Raw genomic sequence first — 26892 nt, forward strand, 5'->3', positions numbered from 1 at the left:
ACCCCTGTTTTACATGGGAGAAAACTGAGTCTCAGGCAGTGGATGTGACTAATCCAAGACCATAGTATTATTCAGTGGGAGAACCAGGATTTTAACCTAGGTGGATTGATTCCCAGTCCATTACCTTCCCCACTCCATCCCCATTTAGTTTATTCCTCTTGAGAAAAAGGTCACAGTGTAAGGATACTGCCTCTGAATTCATGGAACGTATTGGCCCTTCAGATGTTGCCTTTCTCCCCAGCTCTTTACAATTCCTCTTATTGTAAATTCCCATGGAAATACATGAATGTGTGCAGATATCGCGGGAAATAGAAAACATAGCTAAAATATGGTCTTTGTCCTCTACTTGCTTATGGAATAGTAAGCAGATTAAAAAAAAAACACAGACAACTATAAACAGCCCCCCTGCCTTTCCCCCCCACAGGTCAGGCATAGGCCCAAACTCCAAATTACCTTTGAACATTTTAGGATTTAAATATGTCAAACATCTGTATACTGGCACAACTGGAGAGGGAAAGGCCAGGATTATCTTTGAGTCTTCTCCCAGGTGATTGGCAAGCTGAAGATACCACCTCTCCGGTGTCTATTGTTTTCCCATATATCTTTCATCATTATTTCTAAGAATGATACAGAATGTATACAGCCTGCTTCTCTAGTCTTATGCTACTGAAGATGTCAATTTATTTTTCACTTAAAAACAAAACACTTCTATTTCTAGAATCACTGATTTTTGAAATCGAGATCGATAGGGCTTTGTTGACTCAAATTTGTATCATTCCTTCTTCATAAAGCATTTTTGGTGTGTTTTCTAGTGTTGTGCTGAGGGGATTTTATTCAGATATACAATGGACTGGGGATCTCTGAGGTTCCTTCCAACTCTGAGAGTCTAGAAAATGCTACCAAAAATATGTAGTCATTGTCCCCTCTCTCCCACCCCCCATAAGTGACAGTCGTGTAAAGAGCCCTGGGCTGAGAGTCAGATAACTAGGGTTTGAGTTTTGGCTCTGCCACTTACAAGCTAGGAGATCCTAGGTAAGTCATTTATTTTTTCCAGGACTAAGTGCCCCTTGTGAAACGAAACAGTGATAATTGATCTTGAAGGGCCTTTGCACCTCTAATAATCTATGAGCTCTAATGTGGGTTGTATGATGCTGCTATGATTATTGGTTACAGACTTGCAGACGCCAGTAGGGCAGCATTGCAAAGACCAATCATATGCAATCTTTCCTTTTCTACCGAATTCGACCCCTCTTCTCCTTCTCCCTCCCACCTAGAACACTAGAGCAAAATTGGAAATTGCCTCAATGACATTGTTATAAAATCCTGCTTGGTTTCACTGGAAAATTGGAGATGAGGAAGTGTGCCTTCTCTCAGACACTGGGAGTCTGAGGTCCTTGGACCCCAAGGAAGGTGCTCATGGCTATTTTGCACCACAGTTTTCTAGTGTGATTTGACCCTGGCCAGCGGCAATTATTCTAAAACTCGCAGCGTCCGCCTCGGTTTTCTCGGAGCCCAGGGGTATGACTCTATTTCCTGGAGACATCAGGCGATTCTCCCCAATTATCCCTCCTTCCCCAGCCTCGTACCTTTCGGGTCAGAGGATCCTCACACTGGCTCCTACCTCCTCTCTTACTACCCTGTGCTACTTACTCCACTTTATATATCTCCTTCCCCGAACTCGAGTTCAGATCTCCAACTAGGTAGAAGGTAGAAGACTCCACGTCCCTGCTTTAGCTTCGGGGTTAGAGATAGACACAGACTGCCACTCAGCCAAAGGAAATGAAAACCAGGGCGGGGGTGGAGAGGGAGGGGGGCTGACTTTTGTCCAATATCTCACAGCTAGTAAGTAGCAGAGTCCGAATTCAAATTCGGGGACTCGGATTCCACATCTTTCAGTTACAGATCACTAAAAACAGGAGTGGCTATCCCTCCCTCCTCTCCCGGAGCTAGTGGTGGTCTTCACAGCCACCATGGGCAGCCTAGGTTAGAGACTGTTTCAGCTCCTCCTCCCTTCGCCCCGAGCTCTCCTATTGCAATTAGTGCAAAATTGTCCATTGGGCGGGGGTTAGGGGAGAGACTTGCTTTGGGCTCAGACGAAACGTGGCTCAAGTTTTTAGAGACAGCTACATCAGCGCTGCTAACTCGAAAGCCTCTGGGAAAACCACAAAGCAGTGTCTTCCCCAAGGGTTAACCGTTAAGTTTCTTATCCGCTTCTCTCTCTGTGTCTCTGTCTCTCTGTGTCTCTGTGTCTCTGTGTCTCTCTGTCTCTCTCTGTCTCTCTCTCTCTCTTCCTCTCTCTTTCACCCAATACCTCCCGTAACTCCTAGTGTGTCTCCGCCTGTATCCGGACCCATGACCATATAGGGCAGTATTTATTATTGCAATAATCCCTGCTCAGATTTTCTACAGGAGACGCCCAGTCAGCTAGCACGGAAGGCAAGACAAGAGAGGCGCGCGCTTGCTTTTCTTCGGAGTGCCTGAGAAGCCGTAGAGGGGACTTTAGCAGAGGCATTGGAGTAATGCTGAACTACCCAGGGAGATACCTGCACCGTTCCCCTTCTGCACTGGGCGGTGCGATTTGAGCTTGAAGGGAGGTGGAGCCGATTGGTAGATGCGACAGTTACCTTAGGGAATGGACGCGGAATTGGTAATTGAGGATTAAGATCGTCAGCTCCTGCTGCTGCCCGCAGCAGTGAAACAGGGCCTACGTGGCTTTTTGGGCCACGTGATCTCACCTTTCTGAGGCTCAGTTTCCCCAACTATAACACGGGAATAACGATACTTACACTACTTACCTCACATGGTTGTTGTGAGAAAAACTATACAAATGTGAGTTGTTACTACTGTTAATTTTGTTCTGCCTCTTTTGGCTTCCCTCTCCCAATTAAAATGCATTTTAGCTATGAGGATTAATGGAGAAGGTGGTAGGGTGGGTCATTTCCAGTTGCCCATCTGCCATTCCTCTTCGTGATGCCATAATATAATAGATAATATCCAAGCATATACTATATGTAACTATGTTATTATGTAATTGCACATTACAGAGTATTATGGTATAATATTTGACATTATATTTTTATTTGTCCAAACCTGTGGTTTTCATTGGGAGCTTCCAGTGAGTGAACGGCTGCCCCTGAATCTGTGGCAACTGTTCTACAACTTAAAAGTATTAGGAAGTTATCAGGGTGTCACTGAGAAGCTAAGTGACTTGTCCAGGGGAGGCACAGCCATCAAAGGCCAGACTTGAATCCATGACGCCCAAGCCAGCTCTCCACACTGTCTTTTCTTATGCTTAAATAATGATGATGTTGATGACCTCATATCTCTATAATACAAGGACCCAGTAAGGTGTCCAGTGTAAGTATGATTTTATTTTTTTTAGATGAGAAAACTGAGCATTATAGAGCTGAAATGACTTGACCTTGAGCCCCTGTGTTAATTTGACTTTCGACTATATGAGGTTGGGCTCCTTCTACCTAGGGCCTGGAACTCCAAGAACACCTTTACAGGAATAATAGTCAAGTCAATAAGACTAAGGAGGAAGTTGCTGGATGGTGAAACTGCTGGTTGGTGAAACTGGGTCTGGGACATGGTGAAAAGATCTTCCTACCTCAAGCAGATTTTCAAAGTTGAAGACAACCTAGTCTGGACTGGTCTGTTTGTACCAGAGTCCAGGGAAGTTCTGCAGAGAGGTCCTGAACTTTAAGACCCCCTAGGTGGCATTTAGCCGGCCTTCCTAGAGGCTATTTCTGACCTGGCCCCACCAGAGCTCCTCGGTTCAGATCCAAGCTTCTACTCCTATCCCACACCTCTTCGAAAAAACCACCAAAACAACGTGATTTAGTTAAAAGAGCTCTCTTTGCATGAATAACTGAGCTTGAATCTCACTTTGTTCCTGGGTGACCTCAGCAAGGTCCTTCTCTGGGCCTCAGTTTCCCTATTTATGTGACATGGGAGTTGTACTAGAATTGGTCCATAGATGCTTAAATGCCCTGACCTGGGGAGAAGACAGTCCTATGATCACCTCCTACCAAGTTGTACTTAGCCTATTCCCTTCCTTGAGTCCACTCCTCCCCTTCACCCTGGGGTCCCCTCTCGTTTTATTGAGTAGAACACTAATTAAATTTTCATATTATGTTTAAACCGACCTGAGTCGCTGGAATAGCGGATCATAAATAGCTAGGTGTTGCTCTTTGTGTCTACTGCCCCTTTCACTTCCATGGAATGGAGGAGTGCTGGCGAGGGTGGGGGACCCTGACACCTCTTGAATTGCAGTAATTCCGGACCTTTGATTCAAACCGTGACAGCGGCAAATTAAAAAATAGAGAGGGAACATTTCTACCCCCCAAAAGGGGGAAAAAACGCACGCAAGCATCCCAAATGTTTAATGTAATCACCGGCCAGCTGTGTGCACTTGTAAAGTTGTTATAATCCCCCTCCTTGTTATAAACAGGAAAGGACAGAATATAAAGCCACAGGCCTGCATTCACAAATACCAGCTTTCCCCCTGAAGCCTGCCAAATCCCCCTTTTATGGTACTCCTCGCTTGCAACCTCTGCCTGGCCAGGGACCTCCCTTTTGCTCCCCTACTCCCAAGAGAGGGGCTATCAAACCTCCCCCAGGCTGGTGATTCCCTGATCACCTCGGACCACCTCTCCCCTTCCAGAACCCCATAGCTCGAAATTGATCTAACTCATCTCCTAGACTGGTCACTGAGGCTTCGCCATTTCCTCCTACCCGGCTTCACCTCCAGGCTCCCTCGATCTAGCTGCACCCCGAGTAGGTTATCGAGCATGAATTTATTTACACCGAGACTTGATAACTGTCTAAAAAATGTGAGAAGCCTGGGAGTTCTGTCGCACCCACATTCCAACAGCAACCCCCTTTGTCAATTCCCGGGAACCTCGAAAGCCAAGCTCCAGTGTTTGCTTCTCTCCCCGCCCCGCCTGGTCCCTTAAAACATCTTCTAAAGTCTTGGAAAGCCTTTTATAAGGACCCTTCATCTTCTCATAAAGTAGGGAGAAAAAGGAGCTTCTCTGTCCTTGGAGTGGGGAGTGGGTGGGTGCCACGAGGGCATCCTCGTGGTCCGCTTCTCTCTTTATTAATCTTTTCACCCCCACCTTCTCTCTCTCTCTCTCTCTCTCTCTCTCTCTCTCTCTCTCTCTCTCTCTCTCTCTCTCTCTGTCTGTCTGTCTCTCCCTGTCTCTCTCTCTGTTTCTGTCTCTGTCTCTGTCTCTGTCTCTCTCGCCTGCTCGGACCCCGCGCCGAGCCGTAGCAGCTAACATCCTGCTTTGCTGAGTTGTGTGTGCTTACAGCGTCAAGGGGTGGACGTGATATTTCAAACATCAGATCAGTGCGTTTATATATTGGGTGCCCGGAAATTTTTCCAAATAAACACAGCTTGATTCAACTTGGGTGGGCAGACTTATCAACAGACTAATTCTATAAACAAATGAAGAAATAACCCAGAAAACGATTGGCTGGTATCAAAAAGACACGTGGAGAAAAGCTTGGAGTTTTTCAGCAATGAAATTTTAATTAATGTGGGTGGGCTGAGAACACAACGATTGTTTATCATAGACAATTTATTTTCCAGTGCTAAGTCAACATATAATAGCAAACTTACAACAATTATTTAACATTTTTAAAGGCATGAAGAAGGGACACAGCAAGAGCTGGCTGGGGAAAGAGGCAGAGCTGGAGGGAGCTAGAGCTGCAGGCTCGCGGCTGGCTCTCCCGGGCGTGGGGAACCTCTCCCTGGCTCTCCCTCGCCTTCTCCCTGCGGGACAGCCCGGAGCTCTCCTAGCCTCGCCATGACCCATCTCTACAACCACCACCTACCTCCTCTGGTTAGCCCCTCGGTGTTGTACGTGTACGGCCCGGAGAGGCCCGGGCTGCCCCTGGGCTTCTCTCCTCCCGCTGCCCTAGTTGGAGCCGCTCGGGCCGAGCCCCCCCAGAAGCCTCCCTACAGCTACATCGCCCTCATCGCCATGGCCATCAAAGACGCCCCAGACCAGAGGGTCACGCTCAACGGCATCTACCAGTTCATCATGGACCGCTTCCCATTTTACCACGACAACAAGCAGGGTTGGCAGAACAGCATCCGCCACAATTTGTCGCTCAATGACTGCTTCGTCAAGGTGCCCCGGGAGAAGGGCCGCCCGGGCAAAGGCAGCTACTGGACTCTGGACCCCAGCTGCCTGGACATGTTTGAGCACGGCAACTATCGACGGCGGAAGAGGAAGCCCAAGCCGGGCCCCGGGGTCCAGGAGGCCAAGAGAGGAAAAGGGGAGGCGGAGGAGGCTGGAGGCCAGGTGGGCCGCAGAGGCAGGCTGGAGGAAAGGGAAGGCAGTCCTGCAGCAACTGGGGGAGGGGGGAAGAGAGGAGGAGGAGGAGGAGGGAGAGGAAGGAGTGAAGGCGGAGGAAAGAATGAAGAAGGAAGCATTGACGGAGGAGATGGAGGAGGGGGAGGAAGGAATGAAGAAAGAGGAGAATGTGGAAGGAGTGAAGCAGGAGGAGGGGGAGGAAGAGGAGGAGGGAGTGTCGGAGGGAGAGAAGGAGGTGAAGAAAGAGGAGAAGGAAGTAGTGAGAGCTACGTGCCCAGCCCAAAGCGAGCTTCCCAGGGGCACGCTGCCTCGGCCCCCACTCACCCCTCGACCAGATGCTCTGCCCCCCTCTGCTGGCCCAGCCCTGGCTTCCTTTCCGTGGCCCCGGAGGACGCCGCCCAGGACAGTCTCCAAAAAGATGCTGCTATCTCAGGCCAGGAGAGCTTACAGCCAACTGAGAGCACAGCTACATTGGGGTCTCCTCCGCCCCCTGGCCGGCGAGACACTGACCCGGAGGACCCTGCCCCTCCAAAAACCGCCGACAAACCCAAGAGCTTCAGCATAGACAGCATCCTGGCCCGGACACAGAGCCAGAAGCCAGCCAGAGGGGGAGAACTGGCCGGGGCGGCCAGACATACCGGGGAGTCTCTCCCCGCGGGATGCTTCAATTCTACCCTCTTTGCTAGCTCGCCCGGTCTCTGCCCGACTTTCAGTGGCTCCCTGATGCTCGATTCTCAAGTTCAAGGGCGACTTTACCAGCTGGGGATCCCTCTTCTGTCATATTTCCCGCTCCAGCTCTCTGACACGGTATTTAATTTCCACTAATAGAAACAGAGGCGGATTTTTTTTTCTCCTTCTGTCTCCCCAAAGCCTGGAACCTGTCCCTTGCAAGGGACGCCAGCGACTGACCACGACCGAAGCGGGTGAAAAGCATATTATTTTAACTTCGCTTGTTTATTTGTTTGAAAGGCATTTGCCAACTTGTCCGTTCAGGGAAGTTTCAGCGACTCCCACGTGGAGATGTGAACAGTTCAAAAAATTCTCCCATTCTGGGTTGGCTGGTTTATCTTTTGTAATCCGAATCTGTTCTCAGCACCTTTCCTCCCCTTTCTGTTCAGATTTTGAATGTTCTTAAACCCGGTTCCAAGAGGTTGATGTTTGTTGTTCACCCCCGCCCCGTTCCCCTCCATCCCCCTGAAAGATTTATTATAGGCTACCAAGAGACATCACGCACACCCAAGACCATATAAGTCTAGCTCAAAGCTACAGTTTGGGTCCCTAATAATCCCACTCCTGGCCGCACACCCCCACCCCTCACTCCCACCCCTTTGCCCTCGTTTCCTGACCACTTAGGTATGATAGACTAGAAAACAGACTGCAGTTGTAACACAATATTGATTAGGGAACCAAGGCAACTTGAAGTTCAACTGTAGGTTCCCTCTGGCCTAGGGGACTGAGGACTGTTTGTAGAACAGGTCAGCTGGGCTGACTTCGTGAGCCGCTTGGGTGGTGAATGTATAAGGCTGAAGGTGCCACTCAGTGAAACAGGTCACAGAGAAAACTCCGCTTGCTTGGAGCCGATTTATGAGAGATGTTAAGGTGGAAGTTGTCTTACCATTTGGACAACAACCAAGATCAGTCACAGCTTTTATAGGGCTGTTTCCTTTCTTTCCAGATATACGGTTCAATGAACATGTTTTATTTCTGCTATAAATAGTGGACTTTTTTTGGTATAATCGTAACTGACCTTTGAAACTTCTATATTAGCACTCCTCACTATGAATGATGTGCACTCTAGCCAATAAAATGTTTTGTTCATTTATGCAATATATTGTTGAATACCCATTTTGTTATTTCTGCAACTGGAAGTAGTCATTTAATGCACTGCTATTTTTGTTTAGCTTTTAAAGAAACACGACGTTTCAAGGGAATCCTGAAAAGGGGGAGGGAACAGAGGGTGCCTCATATCATTCCAGACTGACATTTTTTAAAGATCTAGGATTTTTTTTTCGACATTTTTTCTGAATCTGGTAATAAGGAAGCCTTAAGTTTTTGTCAAACAAGTTGACATATATACAGAGAGAATGAGAGATAGAAATGGAGACACACAGAAAGTTTTACTGAGAAAATGTGTGTGTGTGTGTGTGTGTGTGTGTGTGTGTGTGTGAGAGAGAGAGAGAGAGAGAGAGAGAGAGAGAGAGAGAGAGAGAGAGAGAGAGAGAGAATGAGACAGAGACAGAGACAGAGACAGAGACAGAGGGAAATGGAGGAAGAGGAGGACTGAGACAGAGAGGGAGCAATTTGTTATGTTGCAAAAGCTTTGGGAATTTGTGCACTGCAAACTTTGAAATTCTCTTATTCCAAAGGGGGAAACCTTTCAAGGTTCTCTGAAAAGATTATTTCCTATCTTTTGTCTCACAGTCCTCCACTCCATGCCCTGCCCCCAGTCCTTTATAATAATATTAGCAGAACATTTATATGTGCTTTACGTTTTGCAAGTTGCTTTAACAAGTATTATTTCACTATATCTGGAGAGGCATATAGGGCAAATATTATTATCTCCATTTTACAAATGAAGGAAGTCAGGCTCAGAGAGGTGAAATGACTTTTCCCAGGTGACACACTGTGGCAAAGGAGGGAGAGGAATCCAAGTATTCTGATTCCAAGCCCAGCAATTTTCTCTCTACCATTGGTAGCTAAATAAATACCTTGACCAAATAATTGGAGGTCTTATTGAGGAAAGACCCCTGTTTGCAACAAAGCTCTGATTCAGAAATTTGAGTTTCCCAGGGCTCAGCACAGTCCAGGCTGCCTTTGAAATGTCTCAGCTTCTTATATTGGATATATTTGGGTTTCACTGGAGTTCAGAAGCTTGACTTCCTAAACCTTCAAATAACTTTTATCTGATGTGGGAAAGTACAGAAAGTCATTGAATTTTTGGAGGTAGGAATGACCTTCAGGAAGTTTGAAAGGGATTTCTAAAATAACTTCTTAAATGGTTACTAGAACATTATTAAAATAAATACAAAAGTTAAATGAAGTAGAGGTCTCATGCTGGCTATATTGAAAAAGGCTTTTCAGGGAAACATCTTTATTGGATAATTATATAAATCAATAGGACATGGTTAGGCAGAACCTAAAGAGTGGGCTTGAACAGTTGTTCATGAAGTCAGCCTCAGATTTTGACGATAGTTGTTTTTTTTTTTTAAAAGATGAACTTGATGATTTTCAGGTGCATCCTTTGCTTTTAAAATCCTTTAGAAATCTTCACCTATCAATCAATCAATCAATATTTATTAAGCATCTATTATGTGGCAGACACTTTACTAAGAGCTAGATTCAGTCTGACTCTCACTGTGGTTATCTACAACATTGCAGAATACGCTTTTGTCATTTTTTTTAAACTTTCAAATGAGCAGTGTCTGGTGAATAAAATTGTTTTTCCATTAACCTTTATCTGTTTGGTTCAGTGGGATTACTGTGTGAAATAAACAAACACTGTAATAGGAATAAGGTTTCAGTTACAGCTGTGATTCCTGATGCCATCCGTCTCCGGAAGATTCTAGTCAACAGAAAGACAGCATTTTCAATTAAGTACAGAAGAAAGGAAGAACCCAATTCAGGACTCTGAGCCACTGTGAAAAATGTATACAGTTATTCTACTCAGCAGGTACAGTATATGTTTTATTTGAAATTTTTTGGAAGTATTGTTGATTTCTTAATTGGGGTTAAGTGACTTGCCAAGGGGCACACAGCTAGTAAGTGTCTGAGGTCGGATTTGAACTCAGGTCCTCCTGAATCCAGGGCCAGTGCTCTATCCACTGCACCACCTAGCTAGCTGCCCCCCATTATATACTATTAGAGAGGGAGAGTGGTGTGTTGACAGAGCATTGAACTGGGAAGGAGGAACACTTCCCAAACTTATTACTTGTGTGATACTGTGTAAGTTCCTTGACTTCTCTGTGCCTTTGTTACCTCATCTGCAACAGGGGAGGCATTTGACTCTGTGGCTTCTAAAGCCAATCCCAGCTCTAAATCTTTAAGTCCCATGTTTTAGTAATCTATGGCACAAGTCTTTTGATGGGGTCATAGAACACTTTAAAAAATGTGATATTGAAAATTATAATACAGTTTAGATTATAATACCTGGAGATTCCCATAGAAATTATATTTATGCCAGAAAAGTTAGATATGTATATATAGAGGACTGGTCTCAGGTCAGAAAGAGGAATATAGACTCATTGATTTCTAGCTGGAAGGATCTCAGAGATGCCATCTAGTCTAAACATTCAGTTTACAGAAAAGGAAACCAAGTTGAACATACTTTAGATGACCTATTGGAAGCTGTAAATAGCAGAACTGGGATTTGAGTATCTTTGCCAGTGAGAGATCTGGGTATGTATCCCACCTTTGATGGGTTGTAATGCTATAAAAGGGTCCTGGATTCAGAGTCAAAGACCCTGGATTCAAATCCTGGCTCTGGCACTTATTAGCTCTGTAGGTTTGGGTCTCTTTATCTCTCTAGGCTCAGTTTCCTCATCTATAAAAAGAGGGGTTTGGATTAGATTACCTCTTATGGCTCTAAGCCTATGGTGACCCATACTATGAAAAAGTTTGTCACTATGGGTGACCACTGGCAAGTCCCTTAACCTTTCATTGCCCCAAGAAACTAAAAGTTGCTGATCCTTATTGGTGAAGGGAGTTTCCATACTGGAAGTTCTTTACACTGATGAAATCACAAATCTAAGGATTCACACATAGATATCAGGGATGCATTGTGGGGAAATGAATTTCATAATAGTTTTGGAGTCTTGGAAATCTGGGTTCAGATTTCAGCTCTTCCCCTTGGGCACATTACAGAAACTCTCTGTTTTTTTTTTCTTTTCTCAAATAAGGTGTGTGTGTGGGGCAGCTAGGTGGTGCAGTGAATAGAGCACTGGCCCTGGATTCAGGAGGAACTGAGTTCAAATCTGGCCTCAGACCCTTGACACTTACTAGCTGTGTGACCCTGGGCAAGTCACTTAACCCCAATTGCCTCACCAAAAAAAAAAAGATGTGTGTGTGTGTGTGTGTGTGTGTGTGTGTGTGTGTGTATGTGTGTGTAGGTGGGGACTGGGAGTAGATTATCTCTTAATTCCCTTCTACCTCTAAAATTCTATGCACCTCTATGTCTATATATGTAAGGAGAAATTCTATGATTTTATTCCCATTTAGGACATTCAACTTTGAAGCTGGGTCTATTTTAGACATAAATTAAGTGGACTGTTGAAGTTATTTTTCAGATAATCTAGGGGTGTCCATCTAAGCTATTGAAGACAGAAGAGGGATTTTCTTTTTAATTCATTGGTTACCTCTGACAGTTGTAAACTTCAGCAGGATATTCATTATGTGGTTCTTGCTTTCACTGTGTGTATAAGTATGTAGACATATCTGTAAAATATAAAATTATATAACATTTTAACATTTGGCTATATATTAACTACATATAATAAAACATTTACCCTTATATTAAAATCACATACCCTTCATCCCTTAACTTTTAAAATTAATACATTTTATTTTTATGGCACATTTATTTCTGAATATATTCCTATCCTCATTAAGCTATGCTCCTTCTCAAGTAATTCCTACCTTCCCATGTTACTCAGAATTCTTTACATTTGTACTTTTAATGACAGTAATATTCCATTACATGAATGTGTCACAATTTGTTTAGTCATTGTCTAATCAATGTTTTTAATTCTTTCCTACCACACAAAGTATTGCAATGAATATTTTGGTAGACATGGAAACTTTCTTTCTATGTTCATAAAAACTGAGGTCCAGAGTGGTTAAATGACTTTCAGTAAATAATATAGTTGGTGTCAGAAGTGGAGTTTGAACCCAGGCTCCCTGATTCCAAATTTGATAAGCTTTCCATTGGATCACACTGCCATCTTTGACCCCTTTGGGAGTATACATCTAGTAGGAGGATCTCTGGGTAAAAAAATATTGACATTTTAGCCCTTATTCCCAATGGTTTCCCAGCATATATCACTTCATGACTCCCCCAACAGTACATAAGTGTGTATAACTTTCCACAGCCCTGCCCCTCCCCCAACTTTGATTAGTCCCATATTTTGTGATCTTTGCCAATTTTCTGGTTGCTTGAGGAAGCCTCAAAGTTATTTTGATTTGCATTTCTCTTATTTGTGATTCAAAACATTCTTTCATATGGTTATAGTTGTTAATAACTTACAGTTCTTTTTTGTGGAATCTTTAAAAATATCTTTGGATTCATTAGGGGATGGTTTTTGTCCTTATATATTTATGTTAATTCCTTATGTATCTTGGAATGTACTTAATTTTTTTTAAATCCCAGTTATTTCATTACTGAGTCAAATGCAGGCAAGTAAAAAAAAAATTCTCTACTCTCCTCTTTTAGATCATCTGATGGTGTGCTATTAAGTCCTTTTCTCTCTTCAAAATAAGGGTAGCATATCCAAGAGCTTTTGAATTCCTACCTAATTTGAATTCACTCATGTTTATATGAATATGTATGAAAGTAGCAGGTGTGGGTTGTGATCTATATCTCATATATAGATAGACATAAAAATGTCTGTATACATATATCAGCTTCACATTTAGATATTTGGAAATCTGCCATTTGTAGAAAGGCAAGCCTGAAGGGCCCTGCCCAAGGCTGAGTCATTGTAAATCAACCAGAGCAACAACACTACTTTGGACAAGTTTGTTTCTCTATCCTACACAGCTCAAGTCAGGGGTAATCTGATACCGGTGTGACTACAAACAAAACAACAAACTTGTTACATCACATTTGGGAAACAGGCCGACTTTGGGAATTTTACATTTCCCCGGCTCTGAAAGACATACATGGTCAGAGGGACTCATTTTCATTAGGCCAGATCTTGCTTTTGTCTTGATGCTCATAGTTTTGACTGGGCTTCTCTGGTCATCCTAAAACAAGCAAGACTACCTGCTAATGCACACAGTCACACATATCACAGCATCACAGTACTGTTAGAGTTGGAGGGGACTCTGGGGGGGCTTCTAAAAATCAAATGGGGGGGCAGCTAGATGGCACAGTGGATAGAGCACCGGCCCTGGATTCAGGAGTACCTGAGTTCAAATCCGGCCTCAGACACTTGACACTTACTAGCTGTGTGACCCTGGGCAAGTCACTTAACCCCAATTGCCTCACTAAAAAAAAAAATCAAGTGGGGGTTGATTGCATGCACATGAAAAATGACAAAAATGGATGCATGTTTATATATGTATATATGTTTATACATATGTATGGATATGGATTATACCTGTATTTCATTGCTATAGAGAACCACTGCTTAAGTATCATGCTGAGGTTTTATGTTATCTGAAGACTTTAAATCATTTAGATCAGAAGGGTCAAACACTAGTCCTGCTGAGGCATGTTGCCCACAACATTTCAGAGCAAAACCCATATCAAATTCAAATGTAATTGGCACTATTTAACAAAATAAATAAAAATACAATGGAACATTAGACAATATTGCTATGTGGTTTTCTAAGTCAATATGCAGTCTCCAGGGATCCTTATATATGGTTTAGTGGCCCCTTTTCTATTAGATTTTGATGCCACCATCTTAGATGATTCCAATTACAGTGGTCTTTTCAGGAATGCCTTTCTTCCTTTTTAGATTATATGCTTCCCTTTGATGCTATTCACCAAGGTAGAGGTCCTAATATTATCAGTAAATGGGTGGGTCTGTAGCCCCTCAGCTCCAGGAATCTCTAGGTGTAGAACAGGAAACCAGAAGGGATGGTCCAATATGGCCCATGGAGTGTGTGGTAAGTTGTAATTTCCAATTAGTTTTGTAGTCTACTTCCCCCACCCTATGCCCAGGTGACTTCAAGCATGAATCTATATGCATGCATGTATAGCATATGTTTGTTTGTTTGTTTGTTTTTAGCAAAAATCCAGAACTAGTTCATAGTAACAGGTAAGTCTTGATATCAGGCAAAATGACTGCTAGGGAGACTGACTAAAACAAAAGAGAACATTTTCAAGCTAGACATTAGTTGGATAATGTTACTACTTGCTAAGTGGTTAAACTTTATATTGATTGGATAAAGATAGAAGTGCTGGTGTCCTTGATATAGACATTCATGATTTCCATATGTACATTTATGATGCATTGAGCAGGATAATGGAATTATGGACCAGGAGCTGGAAGGAAAAAAAGAAGATTGAGAAATTTCTTTCAATCTCTGTTTCTTCCTTAATAGGTGGGATGGTCATTTATGTAGTCATTTGGTTGGGATCCATCTTGACTATAAACCACTAAAAGGAAAAGCTAAAATCTTATGGAATTTTAACAATTCTGTTGCATTACATAGCAGATGCCTCGCATATGCTCTTTTCTCCAAGTATTCAGTCACCTCCCTCCTCTCTCTATTTCCTCCCCTCCCCTAGATTTTAAGTGCAAGATGGAGATCCTTGTAGACTCCTTGTTCATATCTTAGAAGAAGTAGGGCAGATCCTGTAGGCCTAGCATGTACCAGGCATGAGTTTACATCATGTAAGTCACGTTTGGTGAAGCAAATCTCTGCCTTTGTAGTTGCTGAGGGATCAATGAGAGATAATGGCCAAACTGTTGAAGGGGTTCCGGGGAGAGAATCAGCAGGTTGGATCCTAGGAAGGGATCTAATCAGTTTGTTGAGGCCTTGAACCACAATTAATTGCACAGGACAGTATTTGTAAACTACTGTAAGGTATAATATTTATTATAATTGATTTGTATAAACTGAAATTAATCAGCCAGTGGTAGGAGCATTTTCAGGCAGAAACCTCCAAGAATTAGAGAATAATTGAGTCCTGGAGGAAAATCTTCCCTCTGCAAAAAGACAAGACATAAGTGGGATCTTTTTTTTTTTATGAGGCAATGAGGGTTTAAGTGACTTGCCCAGGGTCACACAGCTTGTAAGTGTCAAGTGTCTGAGACCGGATTTTAATGCAGGTCCTCCTGAATCCAGGGCAGGTGCTTTATCCACTGCGCCATCTAGCTGCCCCAGTAGGATTTTCTTTTCTTTTTTCTTCTTTTCTCTTCTCTTCTCTTCTCTTCTCTTCTCTTCTCTTCTCTTCTCTTCTCTTCTCTTCTCTTCTCTTCTCTTCTCTTCTCTTCTCTTCTCTTCTCTTCTCTTCTCTTCTCTTCTCTTCTCTTCTTTTCTTTTCTTTTCTTTTCTTTTCTTTTCTTTTCTTTTCTTTTCTTTTCTTTTCTTTTCTTTTCTCTTCTCCTCCTTTCCCTTCTTCTTCTTCTTCTTCTTCTTCTTCTTCTTCTTCTTCTTCTTCTTCTTCTTCTTCTTCTTCTTCTTCTTCTTCTTCTTCTTCTTCTTCTTCTTCTTCTTCTTCTTCTTCTTCTTCTTCCAGGACAATGAGGGTTATGTGACTTGCCCAGGGCCACACAGCTAGTAAGTGTCAAGTGTCTGAGGCCCGATTTGAACTCAGGTCTTCCTGAATCCAGGGCCAGTGCTTTATCTACTGTACCACCTAGCTGTCCCCAGTGGAATCTTTTTTAATTCAAATGGAGACAATTCTATTCTTATATCCTGAGTAATATTGACGCAATATCTTCACTATACCTGATTACTAAATTTTACAGTCTGATCAATTCTATTTTAAGATGTTCTTGATTTCTCCATTGCATGCAACCCAAGATATTAGATGACTCCTAACTTCCTTAAGGAATCACATTTTTTCCTCTTCTGTAAAATGGGGTTAAAAAGCCCTTCCCTTCCTATCTCACAATAGGGGTGGGGGTGGGGAGGAGTAAGGGGTGTTGTTCCCAATTTGGAAAAGTACTTATAAATGTAAGGTATTATTCCTATTGTTATATAGTCCTAACAAGCTGTATTTATCATACTAATTTTTTATTTATGTCCTTATCTCTATATAACATGTAATTTCACTCACACACACACACACACACACCACCACCACCACCACCACCACCACCACCACCACCACCACCACCACCACCACCATATAAAAAGAGAGAAACCAGTTGAATTCAGTCAAACAGTTGGTCAATCAGTTTTTGTGTAGGAGTCACACAGACTTGTTCTGTTTATCCCTAGGGGGCAGGATTAAGAACAAATGACTGGAAGTCAGTCTTAAGGATTGCTTTATGTAAGGGCAAACTTTTCTAGCACAGATAGCAGACCAAAAGTGGAAAGGGAGTTAGTGATATCCTTTCACTAGAGGTCAAGTAAAGGCTGTATGAATTTCAGTCTGGGATGTCAGAGAATTCTTTTAGAGGTACTTTTCCAGCTCTGAAGAGCTATTATTTTCAGATGTTTTGATATCTCAAAGCAAGGGAGGCAGCATGGTACAATGGGAAGAATACTGTCTCTCTAGAATGAGAGGATCTGAGTTCAAATCTTGCTTGAGATTGGTGTTATCTGTCTCGCCTTGGGCAAATCTCTTAACTTTCCTCCTCCATTCTCTCCTCTATAAAATAATGGGTTTGAACTAGATGGTCTCTGAGGTTCCCTTTAGATCTAAAGTTGCCTGATTTTATAATCAGTTGCTTAATTCAATAAAGTAGGGGGGGTAGAAGGGGATATTATCAATTAAGTGCTTCCTATATGTTAGGCACCATGCTAAGCACTTTACAAACATTTAATTTGATCCCCTCATAACAGCCCTGGGAAATAGATGCTATTATTACCCCCATTTTATTGTTGAGAAAACTGAGACAGAGGTTAAGTGACATGCAGGTAGTGTTTGAGGCTCAATTTGAACTCAGGTTTCCCCAAATCCGATGTCAGTGTTCTACCCAGGGTACCATCTAGATGCTTAAGTATTGTAGTGAAGTTGAAGAATTCTGAACATATAGTTGGAAATCCCAGATTAGCATCTTAGGTTTGCCATGTCATTATCATTTTAACTACTAAAGTCATTTATCCTTTCTGGGTCTCAGTTTTTCTATTTGTAAAGCGAGGCATTGAATTAAATGATCTTTATGGTTCCTACAAACTGTAACATTCTGTAAACTTACATTTGTATATTTCACCTCTCTGAGACCCCTTTAATACACATTTCCTACAGATGATCCTGGTGTACAGAGACAGGATCTAAACACTTCTCTGGAATCCATAGTGAAACTCACAAAGGAAGAACAGTTTGGTGCGGTGGAAAGAAGCCCCAGCTCTGCTACTTAGTATCTGAATAAGCCCAGGCTTTTACCCTTTGGGAGTCTCAGTTTCTTTTTCTAAAACTATGAAAGTGTTGAACTAGATGATTCTAAAGACCTTCCAGATTTAAATCTCGGAGAAAAATTAAGAACTAACATCATGATTTTAATACTCCATTTTCAGTCAGCATCTCTGATTGGAGAACTGGAGGATGGAATACCAAAATCCTCACAAAGCCTAGGGAGGGTTCACAACCTTCCTGGTAACTCCATTTCCCATCAGCTGCTCTGTTTGTCTTTGACTCTATAGAATAACATCTGGTATCCTCTAGCTCAGTCCCTTCACCCTAGAACCCAAGCTCTTCAAGGAGGCAGGGGCTGCCTCTTTCTTATTTGAATCCCCTTAGTACAGTGCCTGGCACGTAGTAGGCACTTAATGAATGTTTATTGAATTGAATGAATAGTTCAGCAATATTGCATCAGTCACTTCCTGTTAGGTTGAGGTTTATTGCTATACATTCTCTATATTAAAAGTAACATATTCCCACTCATGGTTCCCAGTTTAATGGGTCTCAGGATAATATATTAAGTCTTAATATACAAAGAGAAAGCAAATCAAGACTCTCCCAACATGGCAGTTAATCTCCAGAAAATGGCTAGAGACAATTGGCTTGGCAGGCTGAAGAGCACAATTCACATTGAGCTCAGCTGACATTTTACTCAGCTAGGATGAGGAACATAGGGTCAAGTCTTTGGTTGCCCTAACCCCAAGGATATAGATTTTTGTTCCTTTGTTTGTTTTTAAGTGATTGTGGAATCTGACAAAGAGGAGAAGGAAAGAGACAAGGAAATGAATGAAATCTGAGTTTCTTCTTTCCCAGCATTCTGCCACTGGTCAAGTCACATGACTGCAGCACCACCTCATGGTACGGAGAAAGACCATTTCTTGAGGCTATGCTCCAGGACCAGATTTATACAGTGTAAAGCACATTTATTTAAAATTGTATTGCTAAATATAGCAGAAGCTTGGTCAGCTAGAACTTGGTTACATTTTTAGAAAGCACATTATGAATCAGGAATGTTCAGAGAAATAAATAAACTTTCCCACATTTTTGAATGTCGAGTTGACTTTGAGACTTATATGTTGCATGCATGTTTTGGGGGTGAACTGAAAGGAATCATGAATAATTCATTTGGCCTAAAACAAATGGATCTGTCAGATAGGGCAGGAATGAATAGCACCAATGAGAATAGCAGCTTACATTTACATAGTGCTTTTTGCTTTACAAAGCCCTTTTCTTACAGCAACTTTGTGAAGTAGATAACCCAAGCATGATTATTTCTATGTATTGAAGGAATCAAGGATTGACAATCTGACATGACTTGCTCAGATCTCCTTAGCTGGTGGGTGTCAGTCAAACCCATTTCTCTGGTTTATGAGGCAGCTGGGTGACACGGTGGATATAGTGATAGAGTTGTAAGGACCTGAGTTAAAATCTTGCTTCAGACACTTACTAGTTGTGTGACTCTGGGCCAGTTGTTTAACTCTGTCTGCCTCAGTTCCCTCAATTCTAAAATGGGGATAAATAATCATCTTGATCTCACAGAGCTGACACTGTCAATTGATATAACCTGTAAAGTCCTTTTCAAACCTTAAATCTCCATATAAATGCTCTTCTTCTTCTTCTTCTTCTTCTTCTTCTTCTTCTTCTTCTTCTTCTTCTTCTTCTTCTTCTTCTTCTTCTTCCTTCTCCTCCTCCTCCTCCTCCTTCTCCTCCTCCTCCTTCTCCTTCTTATCTCCTCCTCTTCCTATCTTCAAGTTCAGTGTCCTTTCTACTACATACTACTAGTAGTGATTATTCCTCAAAGAACTCCTCAAAGCCCTTTGGCTTCTCTCTGAATTAAGCAGCTTTCAAGTGTGCTGACATAGGAAGGTAGAATTGGGTTACAGAGGAGGCTCAAATACATTATAATAAGAGGGGCACAATAAGTGACAGTGGGATAATGGTATATACGTCTGTTTCATTTCCTCCTTCTGCTATTTCCTAGGGGTGTTACATATGGCACCTGTGTGTAATGAAAACAACAAAAAAATAACAAGGGGAATCATAAAAGTTAGTCTTAGAGCTAAAGGGTCAGAAGAAGAAGATTACTTTGTTAGTATATGGAACAGGCTATTTATTTTTTTTTTGTATGCATCTGAAATCTCCTATTTCTTTGACTATAAATTCAGTTAATAAAGTGTCCTATGGGGGAATCAGTCTCCATGAAAGTCTTCTGAAGCCTCACTGTGGCAAGGAGGTGAACTTGGGTTCTCAAAGGTTCTACTAGCTGTGACAGGTACTAATAAACTGAAAAGGCTGTGAGCATGGGGCATGTCTCATCTGGGTACCTGCCTAGCTGAGTCTGGAGAGGTTCATCACTAGCTTGGCTCTAGAACAATGATTCTTTTAAAAGAAGCCCTAACAACTCTTTTCTGAGGAAAAAAATGTGTTAGATATATTTGCTTTCCCCAAATAAATTTTGCTATTTTCCCCAATTAATAAACATTTATTGTCTCTCCCTTCCATGCCTCAGTTGCATAATACAAAAAAAATTAAAACCTCATAAGAAATATGTAGAATCAAAGGAAACAAATTCCCATATTGTCTATATTCACAAATATAAGTCTCATTCTGCACTGTAAGCCCATTACCTCTCTGGCAGGAATTGAGTAAAAAGACTTTATCACTGGTCCCTTGGAATCATAGTCAATCATTGCAATGGTCAAAGTTCTAAAGTCTTTCAAAGTTGTTTTTTCTATATAATGTTGCTATTACCACATAAATTGTTCTCGTAGCTCTGTTTACTTCACTCTGCATCAGCTCATAGATATCTTTCCACTTCCCTCTGGAAGTGTCTATTTCATCATTTTTAAAAATGGTATAATACTTTTTCATTTTGCTCATATGCCATAATTTCTGTAACCATTCCCCAATTGATGAGTACCTCTTAATTTCCATGTTTTTACTATTATGCAAAGAGCTCTTATAAATATTTTTACATATAGGGTCTTTTTCATCTTTTAATCAGTTTGGGCTATAACTCTAGAAGTGGTTTCTCTGGGTCAAAGGGTATATACCGTTTAGTGCCCTAGGGTACATAATTCCAAAAAGCCTTCCAGAATGCTTCTATCAATTCACAAGTCAACCAACAGTGCCCATTTCCCATCAGTCCTTCCAATTCATGTAATTTTCTTCCTTTTTCATTTTGTAAATAGGATCAATGTGAGCTGAAGTCTCAGAGTTGCCTTAAGGTACATTTCTCTATTGATTTGAGCATCCCCCCTGACCCCCATATGACTGTTGATAGTTTAGATTTTTTTCCTTCAAAATGCCTGTTTGTATCCCTTGATCCTTATCTGATGGGGAATGGTTCTTAGTCTTAGAATGAATCAGTTCTTTATTTCAGTCCTTTATTACTCTAGTTACTCTTACAAGTCATCTATTAAATCATAGAGGGCTGTTCTCTGTCCTGGACCTCAGTTTCTGCATCTAAAAATTAGGATGTCGGGTAACAGAAAAGCATTAGAAGATTTACAAAATGTTTTCTTCATAGTGACTGTATTAGCTAGGCAGTGCCAGTATTATTATTCAAATTTTACAGATGAGAAGGCTGAGATTCAAGAAGGATCAGCCATTTGTCCTGGGTCACAAAGGATAAGAAGTGGTAGAGCTGGAATTTGAACTCAGATGTCTTGACTCAAAGTTCAATACTCTTCCTACTAAGCTGTCTTTCAAGACATCCTTCCAGTACTAACATTAGATGGTTCTCTAATTCTGTGATTCTAGATGATTTCATGATGATAGAATAACCCTAATAATAGCTATGAGAGCTCATGGAATCTCAAATCCCAAAGCATAAAACTACTAATGTGAAGAAACCCTCCTTCCCATCTCCTGCTGTTACTGGAACATGCAACTCTAGAGTCTTATAGCTGGAAGGGACTTAGAAGATCCTCTGTCTAGTCTAACCACTTTATTTTTACTGATTAGAAAGCTAAGGCAGAGAAAGGTCAATTAACTTTTGTCAGGTCAAAAGCATTGACCGGTAAAGGCAGCTCCTAATTCCCAGTTCAATCTTCTGGTATTTCAGGCTAGAGTCTGTGAGAAAGAAATTAATTGGAATAAAATGTCTCTGCCTTGGAAGAACTTCTGTAGACCAGGTCCTCCCTGTGGGATGGAAGAGGAAAGAGAGCTTTAGGACGCTAAAGAGAGATGTAGGGTTTAGTTTCTAATGCAGCTTTCTACAGGGTTGTTTCCCCAAGGGATAGGGAGTCCTTCTCAGACCTCCAGTGTGAACTCACAATTTATAGGCTTTCAAATGAGCTATGTTTCCTCCTCTCTGGTGGGAGGGATGCTATCTGGGAGTTGAAGTCTTGCTTATGGGGAGGATAAAAAGGAAAAAAGGACGAGTATGGTCTGTGGGAACCTCGGGAAATCTTTTGTGCTCCATTAAGGAGATAAAAAGTCCCTTTCCCAGTAACAAAAAATTCTCCCCAGACCACAGAACTCCTGCTGTGATGCTGCCACAATAATTAGGAGAACGTATGGGGCAGCTGCACTAATCAGAAAGCCATCCAGTTTGAGACTCTATGGCCTTGTGGGGGTCTAGCTATTATTTGGAGCATAGTATGGGGCAGGCAGGAGCTTGTGAAGAGACAGGATGTCAGGTGAGGGCTGATGGATCAAAGGAGCAGAGACTTTGAATTGAAAGAGATCTTAGAGCAGGGGCTCTTAACATGAGTCCAAAACCTCCCCCCCCCCCAAAGGGCCCATGAATGGATTTCAGGAGGTCTGTGAACTTGGATGGGGAAAATGGCATCTTTGAGTTTATTAATCTTGGATAATTGAAATTTAGCATTTCCTTTGATTATGAATGAGGGCAAGGTCCACAGGCTTCACCAAACAATCAAAGGAGTCTATGACACAACAAAGGTTAAGATCCTTTGCCTTAGGAGGAATCTAGCCCAATCTCCTCATTTTACAGATGGAGAAAAGGAAGCTCATAAGAGAAGTGACTTGTCCAAAGTCTTGAAGGTAGTAAGTGGGAGTATCAGGATTTGAACCCAGATCTAATAACTTTATATCCAGTGTTCTTACAAGGGTACCACGCTAAGAGATGTGGGAGGAGGCTGATGTCCTAGGTTTGTAGGCAGGGTAGGGTACTGTTGTCCAATGTAGATTAAGTGAGTACAAAAGTTGAAAAGGAAGGAAATCTCAACTCTGGTCTGACTTGGCAAGACTCTGCCTTGCCCAGGCTCTCATTCCCTTACAAAGGGTGGCAGAAAAAGACATTTCATCTCTTTCTTTCTCTTCATCTTTTCTAGAAACCACAACTTCATCTTAATCCATTCAGAACTGCAGTCAGACTCTTGAAGGCATCCCTACATCCTCATGCCTGGGTCCACAATGAGACGATCTCTACATTCTTGATTTGGTGTCTGAAATAGCTTCACCCGGGCTTTATTTTCACTAGAGAAGCAATATGTAATAATAGTTGTTAAAATAATTGTATTTCTGTTTTTACATCTGTAACGATTAAGTTAAACAGTATGAAGCCCATTAAACTATTTCATGACGTGCTGCCATAAATTTCCTTCCTTCCCACTGCTACTATTATTCCAGAGTAAACTTTTGAGATCAGGCTCCTGCCACAGAGAGTTATTTATAGCAGCTCATTCATCAATAAAAACTTCAAAAAGAAATCTGTTACTCTTCTATGAAGAAGCCAAAGAAAACTAACATAAAGACAACCCTGTTAAGAAACAAAGCTAAGGAGACCACAAGACACTGAGTTAAGTACAATCATGACTTCTAACAAATACCATAGAGCAGGAAGATTGTTGGCAATGTGAATCCATTTAAGGAGCTTGGCTCTTATTGGTAGATTAAAATAAACTGTTAAACAGTTGTATTTATGTTGGCTTCAAAGCCACACAGCCCCCTCCTTGGATTTTATACATGTAATAGATTTGTGATCTCGCCATATTTAAACAAGCCTTTTCATCTTGAGCAAATGCAAGTACAGTTGCATCCTACTACTTATTTACTACATGTTGGACTCATAGTTGTCTGGGTTGTCAGTTGAGGAGCAATGAGGAGCACTGGATTGGGTGTCAGAAGACCTGGTTCTGAGACTCATTTCTGCCACCCACTAACAATTCACACTGTTTTTCTCAGCTTGTTTGCTCATCTGGAAAATGGGGATTAGAACATTCACATTGTCCACCTCATAGGGTTGTTGTAAAGATTAGATGAGATAATGCATGTAAAGTGCTTTGGAACCAGAAGATGATACATAAATGAGAGCCATTATTTTAGAAAATCAAGATGAAGGTACTTCACCCTGTAGCTCCACCCAAAGCATTATTATTTCAGAGAAAGGTAAACTGAAGCATGGAGATAGGTAAGTCACATAAATAGCTTGTAGCAGTGTTAGGAACAGACTGCAACATAAGGCAGGCCATTCCAGATAGCTGGAGAGGAGTAGCTGCTGAGCTATGATTGTGGTGGGGATTGTTCATTTTTAACCCTGAATCATAGCCTCATCCATTGGTTGAAGCTGAATTTTTCAGGGTCTCTCAATGCCTCTTTGTTTGGTTGGTTTTGGTGAGACAACTGGGGTTAAGTGACTTGCCCAGAGTCACACAGCTAGTAAATGTTAAGTGTATGAGGTTGGATTTGAACTCAGGTCCTCCTGAATCCAGGGCCAGTGCTCTATTCACTGCACCACCTAGCTTCCCTTTCTCAATGCCTTTTAAAGTGAAATCTGACAAGGAGGTGGGTAACAATTTCAGTACCTACCAGGCATTGCTACCTTCTTCTATCACTCAGTATTCATTTGTTGAGCACCTTCTGTATGTTAGCCAAATGAAAGGAGTTAATATTTGTAAAGTGATTGGCAAATCTAATAGCATTATATAAACGCTAGCTACAGCAACTGCCATAGTTGGGGTTTAAGAGATGAATGACTTGATAATGACTCTAGAGAGAGGTCTCATTTTAGTGATACACGTCAACAAACCAACCTGTTTCCTGGAGTGGTATAGAAACCATTCAAAAACAATGCATTAAAATCCTTAAGGAATCTTTTACAATGATCTATCACAATTTGGGAGTGGCTTAATTTCTTTAGAAGGATTGGAGACCAGGTGCTGTGAATTCTGAAGGCTGGGTTTGAATATATGTGATTTAATCAATTTGTCATTCTCTTTCTTTTGTTCCTCCCTTCCCTCCCTCCCTCCCTTCCTTCTTTTCTTCCTTCCTTCCTTCCTTTCTTCCTTCTTTCTTTCCTCTCTTCCTCTCCCTTTTCCCTTCCTTTCTCTCTCTGTCATCTATGTCTGTCCACCCTTCTATCTGTTCCATCTAAATTGTATCTTTCTGGTAATTATCAAAACAATCTGGTACAGGCTGAGAAAAGAGTGGTGGATCAGTGGAATAGAATAGGTATGAATTATACTATAGTAAATGACTGTAGTAATCTAGCATATGATAAACCCAAAGATCCAAGGTTTTGGAACAAAAATTCATTATTTGACAAAACTGTTGGGAAAACTGGAAAACAGCATGGCAGATACTAGATATAGACCAACATATCACACCATATACTAAAATAAGATCAAAATGGGTACATGATTTATGCATAAAGACAGATATCATAAGCAAATTAAGAGAATTTGGAATAGGTGATCTGTCAGATTTATGGACAGGGGAAGAATTTAGGATCAAAGAAGATATAGAGAGCATTACAAAATGTAAAATAGATGATCTTGATTATATAAGCTTTTGTACAAACAAAACCAATGTAACTAAAATTATAAGGAAATCCAAAAACTGTAAAAGAATTTTTGAAACAATTATCACTGAGAAAGGCCTAATTTCTCAAATATGTAGACAACTGAGCCAAATTTATAGAAATACAAGTCATTCCCCAACCAATAAATGGTCAAAGAATATAAACATGCAGTTTTTAGACAAAGAAATTAAAGCTATCTATAGTCATATGAAAAAGTGCTTTAGGCCATTATTGATCAGAGAAATACAAATTAAAACAACTCTGAGGTACCACTTCATATCCATCAGAGTGGCAAATATAACAAAAAAGGAAAATGTTGGATGTTGGAGGGGATGTGGGAAAAATGGGATGCTAATCCACTGTTGGTGGAGTTGTGAACTGATACCACCATTCTGGAAAGCAATTTGGAACTATGCCCAAAGGACTCTAAAACTGTGCGTACCTTTTGATCCAGCAATACCACTACTAGGTTTGTGTCCCAAAGACATTGCAAAAAAGAGAGGAAGACCTATTTGTACAAAAATATTTATAGCAGCTCCTTTTTTTTCTTTTTTTGTGGTGTCTAAGAATTGGAAATCAAAGTAATGCTCATCAATTGGGGAATGGCTAAAAAAGCTGTGGTATATGATTGTGATGGAATATTATTGTGCTATAAGAAGCATGATGGTTTCAGAAAGCCCTGGAAAGACTTATATGAACTGACATAAAGTGAAGTGAGACCAGGAGAACATTGTACACAGTAACAGCAATATTGGTTGGTGAAGAACTGTGAATGACTTAACTATTCTCAGCAATGTAATGATCCAAGACAATCCCAAAGGACTAATGATGAAGCATTCTATCTACCTCCAAAGAAAAGAAGTGATACTGATTGAACACATACTGGAGCATGCTATCTTTAACTTTCTTTCATTTTTTTCCTTTTATTTGAGTTTTCTTGTACAAAATGACTAATATAGTAATGTTTTACCTAATTGCACATGTAATAACCTATATCTGATTGCTTACAGCCTCAGGGAGGGGGGGAAGGGTAAAGAAGGAGAGAATTTGGAACTCAAAACTTTAAATAAAAATGTTTATAATCCAAAAAAGAACATTAAAATGTCAAATTAATAGAAAATTGGGAAAAAAGAAAGATAAAGGGTTCATAACATTTTGTGTGTCATAGATTTCTTGGGCAATCTGGTAAAGTTTTCTCAGACTAATAGTTAAATATATAAAATAAAATACATAAGATTAATAAAAGAAACCAATTGTTTTGAAAAAAATTATGTCTTTCAGCCCATTTGTGTTTCTCCCTTCTCCTCTCCCTTCCTTTCCATTTTCCTTTCCCCTTCACACTCCCATGGGTCCTGGATCCTTTTTTATCCTTACCAGGCACATTTAACAATGGTCAACTACTAGAGATCCATGCTCTTTTGGGCATACAAAAGATGAGTCTCCCTTGGGAGCACCTAGGGTACTGGCCTAGGAAGAAACAAAAACATTCATGACACAAGGGAACAGTAGAACCACCTGCTGGTCAACAACACAGGGGTAGAGTTTTCTGGTTAGGACAG

At 41.3% G+C, this 26892-nt stretch overlaps 2 protein-coding genes across 2 annotated transcripts in view; both read left to right on the top strand.

Moving 5' to 3' along the window:
• FOXC2 (forkhead box C2) overlaps nucleotides 1-22977 on the top strand; it is a 31178-nt gene extending 8201 nt beyond the window's left edge. Inside the window, exon 2 of the mRNA XM_043987764.1 lies at nucleotides 22866-22977. The gene's annotated coding sequence lies outside the window, so the exon portion shown is untranslated. The remainder of the gene's footprint in view (nucleotides 1-22865) is intronic.
• On the top strand, nucleotides 5814-7253 carry FOXL1 (forkhead box L1). The gene is made up of 3 exons (XM_043981195.1): nucleotides 5814-6331; nucleotides 6689-7133; nucleotides 7197-7253. Exons 1-3 carry the CDS (start codon nucleotides 5814-5816, stop codon nucleotides 7251-7253), a joined length of 1020 nt encoding a protein of 339 aa, XP_043837130.1.
• Nucleotides 22978-26892: the final 3915 nt, after the last annotated feature.

Source organism: Dromiciops gliroides, chromosome 2, assembly GCF_019393635.1.
Source record: "Dromiciops gliroides isolate mDroGli1 chromosome 2, mDroGli1.pri, whole genome shotgun sequence".
NCBI lineage: Eukaryota > Metazoa > Chordata > Mammalia > Microbiotheria > Microbiotheriidae > Dromiciops > Dromiciops gliroides.